Genomic DNA, 26,482 nt, shown 5'->3' with positions numbered 1-26,482 from the left:
ACTGATCAAAAGAAGTCTGAGCAACTGATGGCCAAGCTACTGAACTGTATGTCATACAGTTGATATACTCCAGAAACACAACTGCTCAGATTGCAAAAACGTGTTTCAAGACATTACCACTATCTGCACTTTAGTAGTTTTTAACGTTTCCTGTTTCACCTATAAAGGGGAATTTAATGAAGCTAAAATTTACTTTTGTCTAATAACAATGAAAGTTATGCAAAACAACAACAACAACAAACTAGCAACAAAACCAAAAACCCTCAAACAAAAAGAAACAAAAACACCCAAAACAAGCTCAAACTGTTCTCAACCATGTATCTGTACAAAAAAGAATTTAACGTTCTTGTATAGAATCACGCTGTCTTATATTTTCTATTTCCTTCAAATCTGTGACTTTTAAGAAGAGAAAAATCAAATGTTTATCTTTTTTATTGTACCAGCTTGTATCAGTAAGTAGTAACATGGAGCAAGACATTGAGAATAATGAAAGCTGGTACACAGCAGCCAGACTTTCACGGGTTGTGTGAATGAAGTACTATGAAGAAGACATCAATAAACAGTACTCAAGAGCTTCACATATGAAGCTCAGAAAGTCATTATAAGCATATTCATTCTGTATCAATACAACTACACATCACCACACCCAATGGTCTCCTGAACACAGCGAGCTCGTTAAACACCCACTCTTAACTCTGAAGGAGTTCTTACATTGTAGAAACTTTTGGAAATATGAAAAAATTATTAAGTTGTAACATAGTTATTTTAGGAGTTAATAAGGCACTGAAAAAAACCCCGCAAAATGAGTTTGATTTCTGAGATAAGGGCAACAGTCTTGAAGTGTATATGAAAGTAAAGTCAAAGTAAAAAGCAGCAACATCAAGCTCAGGCAAAAGAACTGGGTCCAGTCTTGTCAAGCAGGGGGAAAGAAATACACACAGCCCTGAGTAAGAATAGCCAAATTTATACAATAAGAATCAGTTTTCAAATATGTTAGTGCTGTTCACATATTTACTGGTAATGAAAGACGGAACTAGAAAGCCAGAGAGGAGAAAGAGGAAAAGCCATCTCACCATTTGCTTTTGATCTTCCCTTATGCTGTCCAGAATCAGTGCAGTGAAGCAAGGTGCTTGGATGAGCAAATGATTTACTTGAAGAATTAGATTTTGTGATAACTGATTTTTCAGGTGAAAGCTCTTGTGAGATATCTGTGTTCTCCCCAGTGCCCGAATACCCTGTAAAATTGTAGTAAATCATGAAAAATCTATGGTCAAAAAAAGCTGACAGAAGAAACAGCACCATGCATGCCCACAGCAGAAATGTGTAACTCACTGAGCCAGTTCCCAGTATGCTGGAGCTCTGGGACTGCATGATGCTGCTGCAAGATGCGCAAGCTTTCCAGAGGCAAGAAGGTATTTTCTGAACCAGACAATTTTACGCTGCTCAGTCACTGTTTACTGCTGCCAGAAGTGACAAAGGTCTAAGTGATCAGCCTTTCCAGGCCAACTATTCTTCAGACTGAGTAGGTATACAAATACCTTTGCTTTACAGGCACTTTCACACAAGCACCACTCGCTGGAGACCTCCCCCTCACATCCCACTCTTACTCACATGAGGTTATACACATTCCCTAATCTCACAGACTTCAAAGCGTATAGAAAGCACTTGTTTTCCTAGTCTATGTATGGAACAGAATGCACAGGTGGACAAGCCCAGATTAAGAGTGTGTGAAGAAAACACCTTGACTAGTTTCCCTGTGAGGCCTACAATGGATATAAACCAAGGCTGGCTGAAGTTACAAGCAGCACTCTCCAGTTACCTGGAAAAAATCTTCACAGCTCTGGACTGAATTCCCATAAGGTCAACATCAAAAAAAGGCATGCAACATCTTAAAACCCAATGACAGACTGATAGGTGGCTTGTGGGGACTTGGTGCATAAATCTACAGATTATATTTTGCACTTTATCATTACACTTGTGAGCACCATACAATCAGAAATTCATTAAAATTATTTGTTGCAGTACAATTCTAAGTGACTTGGCCTATGGTTCTTCCAATCCACTCTCTTGATAGCTTGCCCTATTCATGGCAGCAATCAGAGAATTTTCTATCTCAGAAACTCCTCCTTAGGGAGATGTAGTTTCACAAACGATGCCTAGCAGATTGAAGTATGCTGTATCCCCATCAATAACAGAGGATGTTGTCACACTTGATCCTTAAACGTTTCAAACAAATTTTCCAGGATCGGCTGTGTTTTCAGTAGTGAAGAATCCATTACCTCTAACACCTGGGCCACTGTCTCAAGTTCAAAGCTTGAAGTGGCCCCAGGAAAGCATTCCCAAGCCTCCACAGATGAAACCAAGAATACATGTTGCTACTACAGCCACTTTAATGTAGTGCAACAGCATGTTATGAGACATGAAAGAGGGACACAGCTGGAGTTTAGACTTTAAACTGGGCTTTTACTAAATCTCTACAGAACTTCTTTAAGAAAGAAATTAAGGCTGTGACATTGGGCTCATTGTTACAGCCCACTCCCCCTCAAAGTGAAAGTGTAAGAAATAATAAGGTTAACAGCAGAAAAAAAGGACTCAAAGTTTGCAAACTCCAGCATTCATAAAGCAGTCCCAGAGCACACAGGGCATCTGCACTCTCTTAATTGGGCAAAGCCTGCATAGAAGCACACTTATTAAGGAAAAGCCTGACTTATACACTGACATTCATTTAGGAGTGACATTTATTCTGTGCCATTACAAGCACTATTACAAGCCACCATCCAGCATTACTGAGGAAGCTTAACCAGGAAATAGATTATCTTGTCAACCACAATTTAAAATCAATTATTTAATAAAATAAAAGCTAAGTGAAGAAAAAGGCTGAAATGCAATGCCTGATCTTAAGTGATCTAAAGTGATTTTTGGAGGTAATAAAACAAAAGAATGAAGCCAGTTTCATCTACAGAAGAAAAATGAACTTTACCAGGCTTAGATCTCTTTTTCTTTTTTTTCTTTTTCTTTGACTTGGATCTTTCATAGTCTTTGGATTTTTTTTCTTTGCTCTTCTCATGTCCTTTAACAACTGAAATTAGACAAAATTCCAAATTAGTTTAAAAAAATATATACATTTATTCTACTTCATAATGTTCTTAAAAGCCTCCAATTCTTTTGGACAATCAAGGCCAGTTCCCTGAAAAAAAACAAAACACAACAATAAACCCAAGAAGAAGAAAACTTACTTTTAAGAATTCCCCAGCTCTCAATTGGATTAATCTATTTTAAGTCCTAATTTGACTGTCCCGTAACAAAATATAAGCATCATGTAGGAGAAATGAAATGTTCAGCAGTGCCCACTTATTATTTACATGCTTCAGAGATCATAAAAAAAACCTGAGGGATTCGTTATGTCCACTTTTTAAATTATGATGACTGGACATTTCACTAGCACTGTAACAGAACAAGACCCTAAACTTCAGTTCAGTTCCCCAATCAAATATTTTATTTATATTGAAAATGGAGTAAAAATGATTCAGCTGGCTTTAACTACTCTCTCAACATCCGCTCTCCATTCTATTTTTATGGGATTAAAACCACACCATAATTATGAATGACTGACAGCTGTCAATTAAGTCTATCCTCAAAGCATGCTTCCAGAGCATGCACAATTCAGTATAAGCCTATTGCAAGGGCATGTACACAAATGCCTGCTTTCCAGACCCCAGTGTTTGGTTACATCCTATCTTTCAGATTTAGGTCCCAGCACACAATTTCTAGATACTTATGCAGTTCCTTATGTAAATTACCCTGACTCAAAGATTAATTAATGCCTATTATGGAAGGATGTCTTGTATCTCAAAATGGCTCTGCTCTCAGAGTGCTTGGCTGATTAGACACTCACCATCCCATTCCGAAACCTATTTCAATGTCAGATGATAGAGATCTGAATAAGCACTTGAAGACAGTGTATACTGTAAGAAATCTTCACTTGCACAAACCATTTGAGAACCCTAGGTTGTCTGTAACCATTTATAAAGTAAACCAGCAATAGCAGCATATTATATCAACCCCTTTCACACATCAACAGTAAAGTCCCCGATTCATCGGCTGAGTATTTATGGCACAAACAGTCCAGTGAGAAACTGCAAATGGCAGTCACATTTAATCTGCTCTGGTAAGCATGAAGGACAAGCTTAATAGCTTGTCCTCCGGAGACTCTTTAGCTCTGCACGTGCCCATCTCTCTGAGTCCTCAAAGATTTCCTGCTATTTTGCTATTTCTGTGCCCCTCTTAGCACGAGGTTAGCAAAGGCACCTCAGGGAGCTCACCCACACGGCCACACCAGGCACCTGCAGCAGGGCTGGCAGCACAAAAGTCACCTTGTTCCACCTCTCGGTGTTGAGGGAAATTAAAAAAACCCAAACAAAAAACAGGAAAAGAAAAGGTGCATATTCAAGTGTCAAACACAGTGCTTCCAACTTCCTTCTTACTTTCATCTGTTCTCATCTCTTGTACTTCCAATGGTCAGGATCCTCTTGGTACCATTCCCTTCTCTTTGCTCACAGGGATGCAAGAAAGTTCTACCATTTTGTTCTTCCAGAAGGGGCAAAGAGAGAATAACTGAGCTAAACAGAGGTAGGTAAATTTTCCTTATTTTCATGATGATTTATCACATGATCAGATTACTGGATTTCTTTGAAGATATCCAAGGGCACATGGGAAACTTCCTAAACCACTATCAAAATATTCAAAATAAACGTGAAAGAAACTGTCACTTTCTCCACCTTGCCCCTGGTAAGCTTCCCCATATGTCTTAAAATCTGAAAAAAGAAATCTAAATATTTGCAAACTTCTTTGTGGAGCTATCTTCTGAAATGCACAGCAGTTAATGCATGTTTCCATGAAAAAAAAAATCTTCAAAGAACAAGTATTCGAGTACTATACTAGAATCTTCCAAAACTAGGTACTAAACAATCTCATTGTTTAAAGCTGTTTCTTCTAAGTGCTCTGAAGTGTAATGAATTTTCACTGACATAAGACCAGACAGAGAGACTTATCTAGGTTATAAGCATCCTCACAGATTCACATAATCAAACAGAAAGATAAACTGAGAAACATAATCCTAGAAATTAAGCAAAAACAACTAGATTTTTAATGGTTTGGAGTTTTTTTGAAAAGACAGAGGATTTCAACTTCCTTGAATGGCAGAGACTCATAAGAACTGGGATGAGTGCTCACCATCCTCCATCACATCACCACTGTGAAAGCTCATTATAATCTCTAAATGCCACACGTGCACATAGGACACATCCCACTGAGTGAGGAGATACTGATGGGCCTCATTCAGACCTTCCTACAAGGAAGGGCAGCGAGGGATGCACAAGAAGAAACAAGATGCTAAGTACTGTCTGTCTGCTATGATCAACAGGACAACACAGACACAGGCAGCTATGAGGTGATCTCCAGGACAGAGCATCTGTCATAGATACAGCAGTCTAACCTCAGATTTTGTTTGTTTTTCTCATCACTGTGACTCAAGTTTTTTCTCACTGAAATAAAGTGGTGATGCAGTAATCTAGAAGTATGTTGGGAATGATTTATATATTATTTCTATACATACAAAATATTATTATTAATATGTATTGTTTCTATTGTGTATACATACATCCCCCCATCCCATCTGGCTGTTATCCACGGATATTACAGCAGATTTCAGTATAAACAGAGTTTACATGATACCAGTGAACAGTCAAAGTCATGAAGTTCTTCAGAGATGTCTAGTAGCAATTGCTGACTACAAGAAGTGGTCAAGTGCTATTGAAAAGAACCCCCTACAAAACATATCACCCTAGGTCATGGTGCCTCATGCCCACCCCCATCCACCTCTTTTAAGTTTAGGTATCTCAGTAGGTACAAGATTACTTAAAATATTTAATGATTTGGGCAGCCAGGAGTTTAACAGAATTAAGACCTACAACCTTTTAATGACCTTTAATACTTTAGTACTTTTTACATCCTATAAATGTTACCAACTGACTGGGCAGAATAAACCCTAGTGCAGAGAGCATGAAAACTTACAAAATTACATTGAAAAAACACTGCTTACATTTTATACCATACATTTTTACAAAATTACTCTCTCTAAATGAAGGTGTGAGAAACAACCGCTCACTTAAAAAAATTTAAAGGGTTTATTAAACCTTAACAAAAATACAACAAAGACTAGGCAAAAGCAGGCCTGGGAACTGCCCTCATGGCTGCCCACCACTTGTTTGGCTCATCTTCAAGGTGGATGCTTCACCTTTTGTATCTCTGCCTCTCCTAGAGCCTTGTCAGTCAACTCCTTCCTTCCGATCCAGTGGTGGAAGTCACTTTCTTACATTCTGATTGCAGGTCAAGTGTTGCCATAGTAACAAGCCAACCTTCCCAAATCCCTGGATTACCAAGACCATCCAATGATATCACATACCAGGGGGAGCACATTGCAGTCACATAACTATACATTTATAAAACTTTTTTTTACCATATATATAATGTTTACCCCTTAATTGTGAGAACCAACCATTTACTCATCTATAAAAAAGGTATACAGAATATTATCAGTTCCTTACAATGTTTAAAACTTTCTCAAGACTTTTTCCTTTCCATGTTAAACCAAAAGCCGTACCATGTTGAACTCTTTCTCTTTCCCGAGGTCTCCGCAGTGCTCTTGCTATGTGGTTCCTGGTTTGGTCTCTAATAGAATGGCGGTGACTATTTAGTGCACTTACAGGAGTTGAAGTTCTTCTCTTTTCTACTTTTTCATCTCTATATGGGGTACTCCTGAGGGTTATGTGTAGAGGAGCATCTACAAACAGAACAAAGACCAAGTCCAAGCTTTAAATACTTTCCAAAGTCAGTCTATTTCAGCAGCAGCAGCTCTGACAGACCATGTGGAATGTTTCTGATCAGACGTTGCTCAACTCAGTCCTAGCCCTAAAATGCTAAAAGCACCAATGTTTTTGCTGGATTTGCTGATGAGCTTTTCTTTCAAAAATAAACAAGGGATGTCCACTTGTCCATTCCCAAATCTCTATTCTTCCAGAAAAACTGTGACTTTTTTTTTGAGAAAAGATGAAAACAGAAACAGTTCAGTTCAGCAGAGACACAGGTTGGGTCATTTTTATTAGCTCCTTCAAGAGAAAAAGTGCCCAGTTGGTTTCATTAGAGGAACCACAGCCAGTTCTCCTAAGTGTGCTTTGTAACATACACAGAAGTGGAATAAAGCAGCTCTGCACATATTAGGAAGAACAGTTTTTAAATACATACCACTGAAATAACAGTGTTTCAATGAAGAGTGAGATGCAAGAATTCAGAACCCCTACCTGAAATTGATAAAAATCTTAAGATGCAGACATGGCTTCATATGAGATTACAATTTTATTTAAATTAAGTCAAACTGTTTCATCCTCCTAACTGCAAGTAGCAACTCCTCCTGAAAAGACTCCTGGACACAGAAAAAGAGCAGTGAAGGTGATAAAAGCTAAAGCTGCATGGCAGATAGGACAGCGGACCGAACAAGACCAGTTGCTATTTTGTTTTGGAGTATTGCATCAAGTATCCTGGTCAATGAGACCCAGTAGCTAAGGTGACAGGATACTGACATTTATCAAAAATATCTGGTTCCATCATCATATGCATCTCAAAAGTTCAGAGGATAAGAAAGGCAACTTGTTTCTCATCTGAAGATTAACATGCCATGCTTAAACACCTTTAATAAAACAATTCTGAGCAGAACCTGAGAGTGACTGAAAAGGGAAAGAGGCCCAGAGGGCACACTTAGGAGAAGAATACTAGATCAAGCACCCTGCCCTGATCATTTCAAGCTGAAGAAATAGCAAGGCACATTAAAAGATATCATTGTTAGACCTTTCAGAATCACATGGATCTCTTCAAGCAAAAGAAACTCCAAGATGCAGAAATCTGATAACATTTTCCCTGGTCCTCTCTCTCTAGGAAGTTGGAACTGAAAGGAAAAAAATAATTCCAAACAAAAACAGAAAAGCCACTTGTAACTACTTCCACAACCAAATTTATCTTCTAGTCTACTGCCCTAGTGATCTACAGCAGCCACAAAACATAGAAATTAAACCAAAACCCAATTACCACACAAGATCCTCTAAAAGATGCCTTTTGTCTAGACAGGCAATTTTTTTTGGTAATTTTTTGTTTGGTTGGGGTTTTTGGCGCTGTCTTTATTTACTTGTTTGTTTTAAAGTCAAGTCTATATTTACTTCCTGTTCCTCTGAGGACTCCCATGACTAGGGGTCAAGATATCATCAGTTCAGATGACAAAACCAAAGGAAGAAAAGTTTCAGATGAAAACTTTTTCCATGGTACACAGCAGCTGACAACTAAGATTCAGGTACTACATAGTCTCTTTGGGAACACCAGCACCCTAATAAAATTTATGAAATGCAAATGGAGTATTTCAGTACAGGGTGAAAAGTCACACAAACAATATTTTCTGCAGCTTTCCTAACTGTCTACTCTGCAATAATTTTCCAAAATATTTGCAGAACACCACATCAGTGAAACTCAAAATTACAATACAAAAATCCGTACACACCTTACAGCCTTCATTTAGGCCTCCTAACTTTCCCTTGCCCAACAGCTCAACTCAATCCCATGAATTAACACTTTAGAACACCACAGCCACCTTGATCCTAGCAGTCTGCAACAGCACAAGGCCTCTTAGCTTCCTGTGGGCTGACACAGATGCACACAGGATCTTGGTGGAGCAAAATTGTATTTCATGTCCACTGGGTTTTTGTAGCTTTGTGAGATTTAACTTCAAGGAGATTTTTGCCAAGAATACATCCTGTCTTTTATGACACACAGGTTAATCTATTTCTGTAAGATTTCTCAGCAAGCTGTGACATTGTCCTGGGGGAGGGGTCATGGTACTCTGTCATACACTGGATGCTTTTCTTTTTTTTTTCCCCAGTAACAGACACAAATATGCTAGGTTCTGAAACATCTTTGTTCCATTGAAAAGAAAGTTTAGAGGGTCTACAAGATCTCTGAGCACTCTGAATACATTTTAGAAGTTGTGAATAAATTTGAGATGATGAGATTAAACCTGGAAATTTATCCTAAACTTTTGAGACAGCAAATATTAAAACTGGTGCCATGGAGATACAAGCTTACAAGCCTTCCACACTAAAGAGTTCTTTTACCTCTTCATTTGGTAGTATAACTCAGGTTAGTTTATAAAATCATTCCCTAAAGAACAAAGAACAATTATTCATAACAAACACAACTAAGACCTTATATTTAGGCATGTGACTTTAAAACTTGCACATTTCTCACATTTGGATTTTCTACATTAGTACCGCCTGCAGAGTTGTGCCACCTGTTTCCATTCTCTGGTCTCCCCAAGCCAACCTTAACCCTCCAGAAGGTTTCCTACTCCTCTGTCTCCACCCAGTCACAGAGCATTGGGCTGTGAGGCTGCAGTGACAGCAGGACCACGCTCACGGAGATTCCTATGAGGAGTGCACAGGGGATCCCTAAGTGTTTCCTAAAGCTGCCTGTGCAGGCCCCTTGAAGACACATAAACACCTGTGTCCCACCTCAGGGAAACCACAAAAGGCACAAAAAGCCTCCTGACACCCTGGACAATGTCACTTTCATTGTCCTTGAACAGTAATGTTGTGATTAAAGATCAGAGCAGATTAATTTCCAGCTCAGATGACGCTGAATATCACTAACAGGACAGGGGGGACGTTCACTGCTACTGGAGATGAACAGGATTGCTGATTAACTGCCTCCAGCCTTCTTCCATGGAGTTCTTTCAGGCCTCTCTCCCCTAAGCCTGGAAGAAGCATCCTCTGTCATACCAAGAGCTGACCCAGAAGCTGTGAAGGATCTTAGGAACACATACAAACCCGAAATATGAAATTACCTCAACTATGCAGAAACCACACAGACAGAGCTTTAGAAAACTTACTACTAAACACATTGAGGTTCAGTGACAGACAAGGCAGTAGCTTTCTGCCCCCTGGAACCCTGATGTAGGACCCCAGGTAAGAAGATAACTCAGCATTCACAGGAAGCAGAGACTGCATTCCCAAGTATGTGAATCAGACAAAGGTACCATCCACAGCTGTGAGATCATTTGCTGGGAACTTCCAGTGGTATTTTCAAGAACTGAGAGACCATGTTTCATCTTGACTTACAGCCACTCCCCAGAAACCAAATGCAGTACTGTCTTGATAAGCCAAATACAACCAGCAACTCTGCAAACACAGAGGGTGTTTATGCAGATCTTCCCTGGCTCCAAGGAAAAAGCCCACATTTGTAGATCACCATGCACACCCACTGCCTAGCAAAGAGGCATCAGTCAGCCAGAATCAAGAGGATACAGGAAAATTTCCCAAAGGATTAATCTTACAATCATTACACAACAGGCCAGAGGTTTGCCTGTGAACAGCTGTTAGAGACAACCAGATGCCTGAGATATTTTAAGATGTCAAAACAAGTTTGCCAAGTCCACTCACACACAATTCAGCTCTCATCAGTAACACAAGTAAGGACAAAATACCAATTTTTTTTACTCATGTAAAGAATTCATGGATGGAGTCGTTTATACACTAACAGGACATACTGTAATTAACTCTGAGTAGGCAGAATTTTCTAAATTGCGGTTATGCGAAAAAATTTAAATCTACTGACAAAACATTTTTTCTTTCTTTAAGTGATTTACATGGACCCCACAGAAAGGACAGATTTTTTACAGTAGGCAAACTAAAAATTGCAGGTCTCTTCCTTTGGTTCCTTCCTCATGGCAAGGAACACAGGAGAGCCAAGAGTGGGAGCGACTTGCCAGAATGAGGCTACTGTACTGCACCCACACTCCAAATCAAAGCCTAATACTGTACAGTGCTTTTGAAGTTCCAAAACTGACTTTGGCTCCATTATTACCAAAACTCCTGAGAGGGGCTAAACTGTGTCCTAGGAGTCAATGGGTATCAACTCATGAGATCGCTGTCAGTACATCTGTGCTGACACCAGTACTAAGTAGTTATTAAGAGCACACAAATCACCTCAGATGGCACTTCCATTACCAACTCCCCTACTTGTTCATGAGGTTTGTGTCTCCTGAGAAATCTTCAGCATCCAGCAAGTACAGAGCTTCACCATAGTACAACACAGGGACACATCAGCTGTGCAAGCACTCAAATCTTGACTGTTTGATTTCAGAACATATGTTCAGCCCAAAGGCATTACCTATATGTTAGCAAATCTCCAAATGGACAGACTTCACTAAAAAAATGAGTCACCAAGACAGAAAAACTCCAAGTCAAGATGTCAAAATTGTGACTTGCAGGTAACAAAGAAAGAAATGAAACTACTCTATGCCTCATGCCCTTGGAGCGGTCTAGGTCAGGAAAAAACATTTTTATAGGTCAGGAAACAACAATCTTTATTAAGAAAAATCTTCTGCAAGCACTTAATACAAAATAACATGGATGGACAGACAGACATATCTGAAAGAGACAACTGATACCTTCAGAGAAAATTGTTTACAGTGTCTGCAGGGTACAAGTCACAGTATGGGATGATGTACTTTAACAGTAAACTAAGGGGTTCTGCAGCAAAAGAGAAGGGATCACAAAGAAAGAAACCTGTCCTAAGGTTAATGTATATGGGCACAGAATCCAGTTTTACTTAAGAGTTGGACTTGATGATCCTTGTGGGTCCCTTCCAACTAAGAATGCTGTAATAAAAAAATGGAGTACAGATGCACAGAACAATCAACAAGCAGCTGACATAAATTGTCACAGATACCAATTATTTTCATAGAGTATCTCCACTTGAGCTAGCACAAAATCTAAGCAACTCTTTCATCTAAGACCAACACTGAAGTCATCTGCAGCCCAGACTCAAAAAGCCTCTTTTAGGCTTACACATCCACATATATTTTCTACAGATCTCAATTCTCCTAACAGAGGCCTGCAGGTGGCTCTGCAATGCTCCTGAGGTATAATGCAGCCTGAGAGCTGAGGGCAGGTATACCTGCATCCCCTCTAGCCCAGGGGGACATAACATCAACTGCCTTCTTCTATGTAAGGACAATTCTTTCCTGAAGACCAAAAGCAGCAACAACTCAAGGAGGTAAGTATTGTAACATGCACTCGGGGAAAGAGCTGTCTCATCATGATGATCCCATACTACTTTCTGATAAATTTAAGAAAGGTATTGCCTAAACATATCCAGTAGCCATGAAATCCTAGTCATTCTGTTTAGGCACATTCTGTAAGGCATATGTAAAATACAAGCTGCAGGCAATGGCAGTACCTTCCTCTCTCTTCAGAGCAACTACAGAATTTAGAGACCGATCGGTCAATTCTGCTACTGCAAAGGCAAGATCCTTCTTTAGAAAGAAGGGGAGACAGTTCAAATCAGTCCCACACTAACCTTTCCCACTCACTCAAGCTTTGATTCCAATGTCAAGTAACACAACTTACATACGGGAAATTTTAAAGCAACTAGATTTGAATTGTTCTTTCCCAAATATAACAACATGGTCACTGAAGACCACTTACATCCATCTTCTTTTCTATGTGTCAAAATGTTAATTTTAAGCATTGCAAAGAAAAGGTTTTGCAACTGTTCTCAATTTTATACGTTCTCCTACAACTTTAAAAGCAGTAAGTATTTTCACTTTAAATCCAGCACCAGACAACCCCCACCATTTATTTTGTGTAGCGTAAAGAGTAAGGAGTTCCAGAGGTCTAAAATAAAACTTGTGAGACAAGTGTGACAAAGCTCCTAAAGCAAGAGCATCTTAAATTTTATAGAATAACAAAAATCATGATTGCTGAAATTTTTATCTGTTAGAAATTGTCACCTTTTCTTAAGCACTAAAATCGACCTAATATAGTGAAGTACAAGAAAATCACATTTGTACCCAAAAGGTAAAGTTATTTGAATATATTCTTTTTAAGCAGGAGATTTTTTGCTCATGAAAGGACAGTAAAGATGAAAATATACCCATCACATACCAAAGTGAATTATGGATTCACTCTAAGCAGCACCTCCTGAAAAGCCTTTTGAAAAGGTGGCATAAGTGCTCAGTAGACAGAAGGTCTTGCCTAGAAGACAGGCTTTCTATAGATGCCATTAGGACAAAGAACAGAACTTCAAATACAACTTCAAAGTAAGAGCTCATGAATCTCATGAACTCTGCTTTCAGCTGTGTAGCACCACCAAACAAACATCAGAGTCATAAAGAACACACTGAGTTGGAAAACAATGGCACTTAGTATCAGACATATAACTAATATATAATGACATTGTCTTTCCTCATCAAGAAAAAAAGTACTATAGCTCCACAACAGCAGGCTTCAGCTGTGAAGGTGACTTGAGAACTTTACAGCCCACCTGGCCCCGCCATCACCTTGATGCAAAGTTCAACTGCTGTGAGCGCAGCCCAAGCACTCCGTGCAGAGAGCTGCTATGGAGTACACCATGGAAATGATCCAGGTGAAAAGCATCCATCCACAAATGGGGAATTAGAGGGGTGGAGGCTTAAAAAAAGCAAATACAGTTACACCTCAGCTCCACAAGGAATTACTTGCAAGTGATGATGGTGCATCTGACTGTATGCACTTGGAGGAAAGGATAAATGGAAGGGTCAAGATCTTGAATCACTAGTCAGTGCATTCAAGACAATCACAACAAAACAACTTCTCAAATCAAAAAGAACTACACAGTTCAAAAGAGCCAAATAGAAGTCTGGTTATTGAAAAGTCCATGACATGCACAAAGCCTGTTTTGATCAATCTGCAGCTGTCAGCAGCCAGTCCTCACACCATGCCTATCTCAGGTATGTTTCTCCAGGCAACACTTGGGTTCAATTAAGCTGCATACAGAGTACAATACATACAAATCATTACATCCTAATGCATTCCTAATCCAAGATTATGCCTTTGCATTATTTAAAGATACAGAAATATTTGGGGTTCATATGTAGTTACAGTGTGTAAAGTCACACTTATCTTGCTAGGAACAAGCAGCAGCACCTCAAATGAAAACTCATTTTCTAGACTCTTAAGAAAAGCAGCCACAAAGCAAAGCAAGGCAGGATATATCCTGCTGTAGTGAGCTGGAGTTCTGTGAGCAACTTGCAATACTTTGTAGTTCTTAAACAACATATTAACAAAAGATGAACGGCAAAGACAAAAGACATTAGGGAACTCAGCAAGGAGAAAGATGGGTTTTATAAAAAAGCCTCAATGAGAAGACAGACATGACTCCTTTTACTGACTTGAAGTACACAGCAACATCAGTCCACAAGTGCCAAGTCTGGACAGGTTACCAACAACCACTGCAGTTAACACTAGACCTAGACTGCCACTCTGGTGTCATGCCAGGCAGAGAGTGCTTCAGAGAATGAGGGTGAAGCAGAAGTGAATGTGATTTTGCAGACTGCAAAGCAGTTAAAACTTGCTTTCCTTTTTTTTTGGCTAGCCAGTAAGTTTTTATCCCTTTCCACTGACCATCTGTTGTGTGAAGATCTTTTTCAAACACAGCTGAAACAACTGCACTCGTAAATACAACAATTTTTCATGACATAGAACAGTAAATACTGCAGAAAATCATACTGGATTTCCAGCCGGGTATGTGCTTGAAGGCAGTAAAGTACAGAAAAGTAAAGTCAGAGTCTAAAGATAAGGAATAAATAGGAGAGAACTGGAGGTAGCCAAACCATTCCCTAATATAGAAAAGGACAGAGGTCTCCAACGAATACTATTTATAAACCAGGAGAAAAATAAAACTCAAGTCAGAAATTCAGGGAAACGGGGTTTTTAAAAGGGAACAGAGGTTTAATATGCAAGTGAGCTGCTACAGAAAAATAAGAGAAGCTGCACAGTGGGATCTTTACCAGAAAATGATCTTGAATTCTAGAAGAAACATCTTCATATCTTTCTACAACATGATGTGCACACATATTATGCTTCTTCTCCACACAGGAACATGCTAAGACACAGCCCTGAAAGAGACACCTTCAGCCCAAAAGAAAACTGATTTCTGGTATTTTCTGTCTGTCCTGACTGCTGCTGTTTAAAAAAGAAAGAGATCAATACCATACTTACACAGTGAACCAGCTGTGGTCCGTCCTCTTTTTGACCTTTCTTGATTAGCTTTTTCAGAAGCCAAAGAAGCTCTGGTTTGAATATTTCTTTTTACAGGGTTCTGCTGTTCTGCAGCCTTCTCCACTCCATGAAAGTATTTCATGTGATAATGCAATAACTTGGCTTTGCGGAAGGATTTTGAACAGTCCAAGAACTTGCATCTAAACTTGTTATCTTGGTCAACAGTTGCAGCTTTTTTTGATGCAAGAAAATCTGTTCTCCTACAAGGTTTTGTTACTGTAAGAACAAAACAGATAAATTGCCCCATGCATATGCTATATTTACCAAATGGTTTCCTAAACTTCAACAGCAAAAAGAAGCATGCATTCACACACATTAGCTATGAAATGCTAGAAATAAAATGTTAATGCCTTTCTGCCTTTAAGATTAGTAACTTTAAAGGGAAAACTCTACCCTACACTGCTCATAAATCCAGTTGTCATGACACCACTGTTTTTATGAATAAGTTAAAATATTTTGTTTCCCTGAGTCCTTGCCCGACAGCTGATCTCACTGTACAGTGCTCCCGAAGATAAAAGACTGAATCACACAGAGATTACATCCCTATGTCCGAATACTAAAGATTATTTCTTCACAACTATTCACATCTCTGGTGAAAGCAAGAAAACAGTTCTGCTTCTCTGCTTACAATTATTTTGCTACCTGCTTTCTGGGTGCACAGTTTTGCCACCAAAGCCTGGTTATTTCCAAGGACAATAGAAGCAATATGTTAGAACATTTTAAAAGTAAAATTGAACTTTATTTCAATTTTTAAGTAGCAATGAAACACAAAATTGCTTGCATCTGTTACAAAATGTTCCCTATGAGCTATACTTAGTTTCTCAAAAAAGTAAGAAAAGTCAAAAGATTCAAATGTAAGAACATTTTAAGACACCTATTCCAAAGAGTACTGCTCTGCAACCCAGGGCTGTATCTATCATGAATTTCAGGAACTTTTAGCTCATATTTTTTCTAAGAAACATACAAAATAAACATTTTGAACTAAATCAGATTACTGTCACCAGTATCTGTACCAAATACAACACATGAGAGGTAAAAATGAGGAAACAGATCTAAATAGATCTACGCAATTATCCATCACTAATACCCACACAGCATCCAAAAATCCCTCTCCAGCTAGAAGACAATGGAAAGGAGGTATCATTTAAAAAAATCCCAGCTTCCAATTTTAATTTGCTTTGCCAGTACTAAAGTGTTATTTCCATCTTTACAAGAGTTTTCGACTTTTAGGATTAAGAAAGCAGTGTTTAACTGCAAGACACAAACCTAGCAATCATGACTAAAACTGAAGGGATGCAGCACACAAGTGAAAACTAAGACACTGTATTAGAAGTAGCTGTAAGCAGGAGACAAAAGTACCCAGAAACATTATGAACAAGAATAAGATTTTCCTGTAAGTGCAGTAAGGCTTTGAACAGAAGGAGTGTTAAAGGCAGCGTCAACACGATCCTGGAGTAAAAACACAGTACAGCTTGTTTCCAAGTTTTCAGCATGCAGTAACAAAAATGGTGTTACTGAGCAGCAGACTTAAATGTTGTCACAGTGCAGAGAAGCATCCGAAACATCTATATTCTGAGGCACGTCCAGCCTTTAAGTACTGTGTACAAACAAATCTTTAACACGGAGAAAACACAACTAGTTGTACCCTAATGCATAGGGAAAGATTAAGTCATATGCAACACCAAGCTGGTTAAAAGAAGGAATATGCAATGAAATTGGAGAACAAAATAGTACAAAGAAAGACACTAGCTTTGGGTGTTTCACAGTGGTAATGACCAGGAGGAAGACACTTTGGCATAGCCACGTTAAGAACATGCTGACAGGAACATCAATAAGACTGCAGCAAAGCCAGACACACTTGCAGAATGATGAAGCTTGCCAATACCAAAATCAAAATATACTGCAGACCATCAAAAGCTGCATTCAGGAAGAATGAAAAAGTATTTCAGGAAGGCTCAGTGCAATGGCCTGTGGGTTTAGTGAAAGCAAACATAGGAAGGTTCTCTTGACTCTAAAGGAAAAAAAACAGCATTTGGGATTACAGATGCTGAGAACTTGTCACTACTTAATAACCAACATGAAGCTGGAAAACAACTGGAACAACTGCAGCAGAAGGGAGTAATGGGGTCCAAAGACCTAACAAAAAAACATTACAAAGATGACAAGGGAAACTATTACACCATCACACAACTGTCAGGATGAGGCCCCACATCCAAGCTCAGAGCACTTGTTCTCCACTGAGCCGGACAGATTCTGGAGAAGACAGAGGGAATGGCTTCTAACTGATCGGCTACAAGTTAGAAAATGAAAGGACTGCATTAGCTAAAGTTAGAAACAGGGATAACAAAGACATGGGGCAAAGGGAAAGGAAGCAGACAAAAAACTTACTGCAGTGTGTAAAAAGGAATGTATTCAGACTAATAAAAATATAGATGATCCCACAAAATTTGAAGCTTCAATCATTCCCATCACTACATTTTCCTTCTTTACAAGTAGCACAATAGAACTCCCTGTCACCCAGGCACAGTAGGAAACTGAGAACCAACACTGCCACCCAGGGTAGCCTCTGGAGAGTCCTTGCTCCAGACACTCTGAAAACAACATCCTACACCAGCACCTAAGGGGGCAGCTACCGTCCTTACACACAGAATTTTTGCTCACAACATACGACACTAAAATTGGTTTCTAGAGAAATAAGTTTGGTGTATTGTCTTCAGATTTTCAGGCAACTGCCTTTACAGAGGAGTTTGGTGGCTATTTTCTATGAGTACAGAGGAAAATGAATGGTAAGTTGACACCTGCTATTTCTCTCATGATTATAATCAAAATTCAAACTCTTCACCTGCTTTTCAGTCAGCCATTACAACATTAAGCACAGACACTCATGGTCAAACATCACTGCGTCCTTTAAGCTTCACTACAGAGCAAAACATTCCTTCAGTGTTCCCATCAGCAACCATTCTCACTTTTCACTGGGCTGAATTATCCAAGGGGGAAGCTATGACCATGTTCAGCAGTAAGTTCACTGTAAAATGCACAGTGTGAAGTTTCCAAGTCCACCAGAGGTGTTTTTACACCATTACCAATTCTCTCTTTGACAGGAATATTTGGCAGCAGCATTGTACCTTGACTGAAGGTCTGCCATCCTGCGGCACCTCCTGCAACATCCTGGTAAACAATCCAAGAAGCAGCAGTGCACAGAACTCTTCCCCATTTTTCCCCACTTAAAGATGGCTTTACTGCAGCTTCGAGCTATTAAGACTTCCACATACAACTGCTGGCTAAAATGAGGAGACCTTCACTTTCTATTTCCTGGTCTCCAAAGAAGTACTAAGTCAAGATCAAATTATTTCTTCACTTGCTGTTTAATTTAACACCTTGGAACTCTCTAAAACTCATGTTCTTTGGCACATTATCTTCATGACAGGTCATGGTAACAAACATGCTTGTGCTGACAGTTTTCACACTGCGTTTTGGACCACTTCACACTGGGCAGTGGCCTCACTAATTACTTATTTCATTCAACTTATTCCTTCTGAAATCTTGTGCTGTTTTTTCCTGAGCTCACCAAGTGTTTCATCATTTCAGCTCTCAAATTACATTTCTTCCTTTATTTTCCAAAGCCCTCACAATATCTCAGTTGTGAAACAAAAACCATCTTGCTTAATTGCTCTTCTCAAGCTAATTTAGGTAAGGACAGCATCCAAGAATTTCCAGTGCATCCAGAATCCACAGAAGCAGATTCCTGGTGTAAGAAATACATAACAGCATCAATAATCACTGATCATTACATATTTATAAACTTATGGAGTTTTGAGCTCTAACATTACCTGGCATTGCAAGAACTACTCAAGAGAGTATTTCTTATGGCACTCCACTCACCAGTTTCCCCCTGTGCTGGAAATAAACTGGTACCAATAAAAGCAGCCTGTACTGGGTAGTAAAGTACAGTGCCTTGCAGTGCACCACTCACACCTCAACTTACCTTTGGAGGGGCCAGGTGGGGGGATGTGAAGGCTTTACCTGTACTTTGACCTGTAACTGAAACACTGCAATCAGGCTGAGGTGCCCCACCCTAGGGAGCTTTAGGTGAGCAGGGCACGATGCACTCACTTACCTACCATATCTTGTTAGGCTCAAAAATACAACTTTCACACTACCGTGAAGGGATTAAAGCCTACTGAGGCGAGCTGCAGGAGAAACAGCAGCTCTTTCAAAGTGATGAAAAGGGCTTATGCTTCTCCCTAACTGAAACCCAAAGCTAACAGAACAAAATCAGAAAAGCAGGTGTAAGTATAAGGCAAATAGAATCCCTGATGCATGTCTATGCAAATAAATAAGTAATTTCAAGAGTGCTAGCAAATACAACTACAAACAGGATAGTGCATGTGTGCAAAGCAAAGGCAGCTCACCTTTAAATTTAAAGGAATTTTCAAGAGTAAACTCATAAGAACAGCTATGAAATGCTTGTTTTCAGGTGTATGCAGACCTTTAACTGGCTGCAAAAATTTGCCAACTGACTGTCACATATTTTTTGGAAAGACAGCTTGATTCAGCTAAATTCTGATCACCACTTCTGGTCCCTTTGTCATCAGAGGTGCCAAAAGCCAGGAGAACAGGATTCTAATCTTTCAGTACATGTAATTATTCAGAATTTTGGTGAAGCTTTTTTTAAAAAGGAACTTCATTTTTGACAAACAGTGCTATATTGCCCTTTCAGAACATGTTACATTTTAAAACATCTCAGTCACAGGAAGACTCCAGACTGTGTTTGCTGTTATAAATGTCTGCAACCATTATTAATCTTGAATCATCTACCAACCAGTGACCAGAAAAATATCCTTTAAAAGGAATGCTTGTGTCCTTAAAAATTCCTGATATTCAAATGCTATAAAAATAACCTTCTTCCTAAGGATCATGTAACATAAAATTTGTACTACCAGAATGTACTACTCAACAATGCCAAAATGACATTAACAAATCACACTGAGGGAAACACAGGTTTTACAGTATTCTCCTAGAGGAAGATAATTCATTCTCATTTAGTGACTAGATTTGAAGTCTACAGACAAATTATAATGGCAATACTGGGTTACAATACTGCCTTTGTTCTACATATGCAAAGCTACCAATGACTAACTTCCATGCTGTACTTCATGGGAATCTCACATGCAGCAGACACCCTCTTCTCCCACACAGACCACCTACTCTCCAACAATGTACTCTGCCCCCTGCCCAAGACCCAAATCTCTTTCAAACACACGGCAGACTAATGAACATAACTGACACACAGTTATTCTATCTGGAGCCTATCTCTTCCCTTGATAATCATCCATAAATTATTTAATTCACTTCCAGTCTCCAACACCAGCTATTTTTAGGACCGCATGCCTGGGCTCTGCAACATATCTACCCCTCCATAAGAGGAGAAGCCATTGGAGATTTTCAGAGGTATTTTCAGACCCCACCTAGAGGCGCCTGTCACTGTCATGCTGCTACACACACACCACCACCAGCTAAAATACCAAGCCCTGCTGCTCCCCCATCAAGCAACTCATCAGCACGGGGGTGTACCAGTACAATCCCACAACCAAGACAGAGCACAGAGAAGGAAACACAGATCCACTTTTAACTACACAGGATTTATCTGTGATAGAACATATACATTTTCTAAAACTGCTTGTTAATAACATTTTTAATGTTGGTTAAGTATGGAAATGTAGACTTTTGCAGTTGGATTTCAGGTGACAGTATTTCCTCCAAGACCCTGCGTAGTTTTTATCACCAATCCTTTACAATAAAAACATCTGCTTGCCACATCTGGATGTCCACTGAGGTGCATGTCTGATTTCTAATGTTAACTGAAACAAATTTCAATTAAATAAAATCCAGACTCAGAAGTGTGTATTTTTACCTAAAAAACAGTGTTGTACTTCAGGTCAGAATGCAATGTGAATGACTATTCCCAAATTAATCTAGCTTGCTCAAGTCCTGACAAAAGAGCCAGGAACAAGAGTTCACAAACCCTATCAGAGCCTTTGGGCAGGTGTTAGCCAAGCCCTGCTCCCACAGTTTTGCAGCTTGTATCCATTGAAGCAAGCTCAGGCCACATCCCACACATTCCATTAATGTGAATGACACTACACACACAAATATTAAACATTCAGTTGGAATTCTCCCGAGATTAAACCCAAATTACAAATGCTCAGCAACACCTGAAGGAGACCAACATCAAAAGAGCTCATATTTCTAAATAGTGTAAATGCATACATTTTCATTTACACATCCAACCAAAGTGAAGAGGTCAGTTCCCTCCAGCACTGAGGGCACCCATTAGTGGAAAGGGAGAGGACATGTGACTTGAACAGTTACACCCAAGTGAGTGAGAGAAAGTAAGTGCAAACAAGAGGTAAATTTAAAATAACCAACAAACACCACACAGTTTACTCCAGCAATGCTGAGAAATCGTAAATCTCCCAAAGTGCTCTGTTACACTTAAAATTAAACTTGTTAAATTGAGCATAAACTAGCAAATATGTACTTCAAGTTTCCCTAGTTAGCTGTAGAACCAAAGATGAAAGTTATGAGAAATAATCACAGGACAGCACCATGTTTTGACAGTCTACTATCTGCACAGGAAATTTTAATTTGAAAAGGCAAGGTAAGAACACTCCTCAGCTAAAGAAAATAAAGTAAATATATTAAGACAGTTCAAACTGAAATGTTTGAACTATTTCATACATTTGTACTAAATTCTCCAAGACTAAACAAAAGGATATAAAAATGCACAATCAGGATTTCCTAACAGCAGAAATAGTAATATTACCACATACTTGCAACACATTAAGGAGAAAAGAACCTGACCTTTTATGGTGCTAAGTTCAATTTAATCCAGAATTCCAAACACTGAAAACAAGAAGTTTTCAAAACTGACCAACAGTCATTTAAAAATTACAGTTTCCACTTTTAAGACTGCTGTCCAACTTGAAAGCACAAGATTAAAACCGAGTCCACAAGTATAACAATATGCATTTTTTTACCAAAGTTAACATTGCAAAAATGCACAGTATTAACACCTGCACAAGTACAAAACACCTGGCGTCAGTTGCCGTAAGAAATGCATCAACATTAAGTATGAAAAACCTGAACCTGTAGCAGCAGAAGGTTCTTGAGTTCTGACAGGAACAGAGGAAGACTCGGTGTCTTCAGCTTTTTCTTCCTCCAAACTGGCGTCTGTACTGAGTGCTGTGCTATGCAATGTGTTTCCAGGTGATCCTTGTTCACCAAAACTTTGGTCAGATTCAACAGGAATTTCTAACTGGACTAGAATGAGAAAAAAATTTCCCCTGAGTAAAAAGCATATACAAAAGCATACTTCAGAACATTGTGGGGGGAACAAGGGGAATCCTCATCACATTATAATGGAGAAAAATACCCATCCATGCTCTTGACCGCTTGCTCTTGGTCACACAAAATTTTTGCGACACAACTAATTTGCAGTGCCCCTCTGAACTTACAGCTGCTTAGAAACACACAAGCTAACTGCTTCTAGCCCAGAATAGAATGGATCTCGTACAAGAGCTCCCTCAAAAAGGAAAGGCAGTGAAGCACAAGGCAGAAAAGGGAGTGTTATCTCAACCCTGTTTAAGCATAAAAGCAGCCCATTTGATGCTTTTAGTCTTCAACAATAGGATTAATCTGTAAGAACTGTAAGAGTCCAGTACTAGGGCTGTTACTTCTACAATCTGAAAGTGTTAAAACTTTGAAATTACCTCATTTTCACAGTCAGAACCTGCATTCCCTACAAAAGAAAACTAAACAATCAAAAAAACTCAAACTAACTATTTCCTTGGAAAGTTTTAGCCTATGGAGCTCTCCTTTGCTGGAGAAGCTCCCATCACCCAAGGGAAATGCTGAGGTTACTGACAGAAAGGGAATCAAAAGCCAAAAGCAATCAGGGCAGCAGAGCAATAGAAACTTTCCATGAGTTTTCTCTGCACTGCTGATGCAAACAGGTTTTAATGGCAGATACGGAGCCTGCAGGTTAAGCAACTGAAAATACAGAGTTTGCAACAACTACATGACCACCTCGTCACAAAAATCTGACGTACACTGTGAAGGCACTTACCCTTCTCAGATTCATTTTGGTTAGGTACTGCATCTTTCCAAGTCTGAATTTCCGTGGAAGTTGTGACAAGATCTGTATTTAAAATCTCATGGCTAATACTGGATGAGAGTCTTGAAGATCGCCTCCTGATCTGGTCTCTCTCAGCATTATCTGAAGAGCTCTTAAGTTTTTCCTGAGCTGGAACAGTTGTATTTAATGGTACAGGAGTACAAACAGATCCCAAGCAAACTTGCAAGTTCTTCCCTCCCCATGACTCCCTTCAAAGTGTGTTTTTTAAGGATTAAGGCTAATACCAAAAGCTAAAAAGCCTGGAAAATCAGGCCTCTGTAAAAGCTACAATAAGTTACAAATAAGCATAAAAATACAGCAAAAGCTCTCAACTTTTTTCTTCTAGTAACAGATTTGAAGTATGAATACAGATCAATATCTTACTAGTTTGTTACTGAGAAAAAAGAATTCCACTGAGTAAAATGCACACAGAAGCATACTGCAGAGCAGTGACGCTATGTTCATCCCCTTATAGTGGACCTGGTCTAAACAAACTGTTCCATGGACATAAATAATATCAGGAGTTAGATGAGACAATTCAGACACATCAAAAGCTGTGACTGAGCTGGATAACCTACACACACTGAAGTTTAAGACTGTGGTATTAAGGAAAGAGTTTTCTTTAGGTCTTCATCTCCTTGGCCATGACACTATTACAGAGAATATAATCTTCTTTCCTCATCAACACACTCAAGTTCTTCAGCCTCCACACAAAGCACAGAAAGATAAAGTAGAAGCTATTCAACTGTAGTGGCATAAATATTTGCATAGTATTAAAGTGCCATTGCTTTAATCCTTTATCTAGTAACTGAAGTTTCTACAACTTCTAAGGCTTCTATAGCCTTCTACATATTGGAGACAATATAATCACTGCCACCCATACATCTATGAACTTTTGCATCAAGGCTCACAACTTATGCCTCTTTTATCCAAAACCAACTTCCAAGATTTAGGGGGGAATTCCAGCATGACGATGCCACATACGAATGGCAAATTTATGAAAAACAGGCGCTGCATTTCAGTCAATGCATCTACCACAGTTCAAGATTAATACCAGAGCTGTTTTGTCCCTCCTCCACCCATTAAGCCTGAAGAACTTTTATATTTATACACACACATACACACAGTGTGAGAGCTAAATATCAAAAAACTCACACAATGTTTTTTCAGTCCTGGGACGCTTCAATGGAACATCACATCCTTTAGGTATTTTCCGACGTCTTAACTCCAAAGTTATGGGCTGCAGTGTCTGAGAACTTGGCTCTACATATTTACATAACAGAAGAAAAATTGATTGAATACAAACCTGTGAAACACTTTAACACAAATTCCCAAGCCTCACAATCTAAAATACTGCATTTGCATACATACAGCTTCACAAGGCCTTCTAAAACCCACATAGTAGTATTTAACCCTGCGACAGGTATGCTTTATATTATGTGATGTTTACTTGCCTAAATTTAATCTCTGACCAAACCACTAAGGCTCCAAATTTCAGCATGCTCCTGACTATCAAACAAAGATTAACTTACAGTTTTTTAAGAGTTTCTAGAGATTTAGGCTGTGAAAGAGCAAGACGCTGCTTATTCCTTTAAGTAAGTTTAAAAGTGTTCTGTTACATGCCTAAACATTTAAACTTGGCTACATACCCGTGGGAGGTGTTATTGGTGGTCTGCCACGCCTTCGCTTAGTTTCTTTCGCATTTTCCTGTGGACTCTTTACCTTGTCATTCTCAGGCTTCTTCTCAACTTGTGTATCTACTGAATATTCCATATCATTCTCTGATATATTCTCTTTATCTTCTTTTCCATTCTTAGATATATTCTTTTCTGAGATCTTGACTTTTTCCGAGATGACTACAAATTTTCCCTCTTTATCGGGTTGTTTAACTCGTTTCTCAGTCTTTAATGTCTTTTCATCTTCGTCTTTCTTTGCATTACCTGTTGCTTTCCTCTGCTCTTTAAACTTCTGGTTTTCAGGAGATGATGGAATTTCATTACCTCTTTCCTTAGGCTTAGCATCACCCCCAATATTCTAGAATAAAGAGAATGACAGGAAAATCAACTCACTGTAGTCTAAAAGCCACCCCTCCCCTTTGTATTCAGCAGGCTTGCATCTTTGTCCAGTTTTTCAAGTGATAGAAGTACACACTCTATTGCAACCCACAGATTAAAACTCAGAGGCACCTGAACTGGTGAAGGACCTGTGCAATGTGAACAGGACAGGGCAAGAAAACCATTCCTCACCACATAATGGCAGAAGACATTTGCTGTTCCTTTGCTCCCAGAAGTAGGCTGGGTCCCTACTAGCTTGTGCAGTACTACATAAAATCTACTTGGGACACTGCAGAAAAGAGTAGGAGTCAGGAGCAGAGAAAACAGCAGACAGGTCAATCACTTGGATGTGCAAACTCTCTTCCTTTCACACTAGAGTCTCATTCAAAACAGACACGCAGTTTGTTTGCACTAATCATTGTTGCTAATATTGCTAAGGGTACTCCACGTCCTTCCCCTTTTGTGATCAGGCTTTACACCACTGGGAAGCAGCAGGGAGGATGATACATGCTGAATATGTTTTTTTTCCCCTTCCAGTGATCCTGCTACAGGCTGTCCTAGATGAACAGAAATCTTCTACCTTTGCACATGGATTAAAAATTTATATTGGTCATGTATCAACACGGCCTTTAGTTCAACTAACATCTCTCTTCCTGTAGCCTAATTGAAGTGCCAAAGAGCAACCATGCTCCTTCCCAGACACAGTTCAGTAGGGCCCAACAATCTTGAACTTTGACCCAGGATCAGAGGACAGGAAAGGCTAAATACCTCAACACCTTCTTGGCGAAAGGAACACGTGATTCAAAGCATATGAAATTCTGAGAATCCACTTAAGACTATTTCCTTGTACTGCACTACATCCTGCCTTATCCCACTCCAGTATTCCTGTCTATCTGTGGCTTACATGAAGTGATACCTTTTAAGGTATTTTCAGACTGTAGCCGTAAGAAATAATGCTGCTGCATTAAAATGGTGAACATGCAATCTGCTCCATCCTCTATAGTATTATTTCAACCATACTTGTTACAGATGTGATTTTAAAAAAGCCACTGTTT

General features: G+C 39.2%; 1 protein-coding gene across 27 annotated transcripts in view; it reads right to left on the bottom strand.

Moving 5' to 3' along the window:
* Positions 1 to 26,482, bottom strand: part of PHF20 (PHD finger protein 20) — a 72,721-nt gene that overhangs the window by 21,707 nt on the left and 24,532 nt on the right. For 11 of the 27 annotated variants that reach the window (XM_064730217.1, XM_064730216.1, XM_064730239.1 and 8 more), the window contains 8 exons: positions 25,023 to 25,407; positions 24,529 to 24,636; positions 23,326 to 23,502; positions 22,341 to 22,520; positions 15,138 to 15,413; positions 6,662 to 6,841; positions 2,981 to 3,079; positions 1,074 to 1,235 (listed from right to left, as the gene is read on the bottom strand). In XM_064730217.1, coding sequence (XP_064586287.1) covers positions 1,074 to 1,235; positions 2,981 to 3,079; positions 6,662 to 6,841; positions 15,138 to 15,413; positions 22,341 to 22,520; positions 23,326 to 23,502; positions 24,529 to 24,636; positions 25,023 to 25,407 — 1,567 coding nt within the window. The remainder of the gene's footprint in view (positions 1 to 1,073; positions 1,236 to 2,980; positions 3,080 to 6,661; positions 6,842 to 15,137; positions 15,414 to 22,340; positions 22,521 to 23,325; positions 23,503 to 24,528; positions 24,637 to 25,022; positions 25,408 to 26,482) is intronic. The other 16 variants (XM_064730225.1, XM_064730241.1, XM_064730224.1 and 13 more) reach the window with 5 other exon arrangements.

This window comes from Zonotrichia leucophrys, chromosome 20, assembly GCF_028769735.1.
Source record: "Zonotrichia leucophrys gambelii isolate GWCS_2022_RI chromosome 20, RI_Zleu_2.0, whole genome shotgun sequence".
Classification (NCBI taxonomy): Eukaryota; Metazoa; Chordata; class Aves; order Passeriformes; family Passerellidae; genus Zonotrichia; species Zonotrichia leucophrys.
The sequence above is the reverse complement of the archived record's forward strand: the minus strand, read 5'-3'. Positions and strand labels throughout refer to the sequence as shown.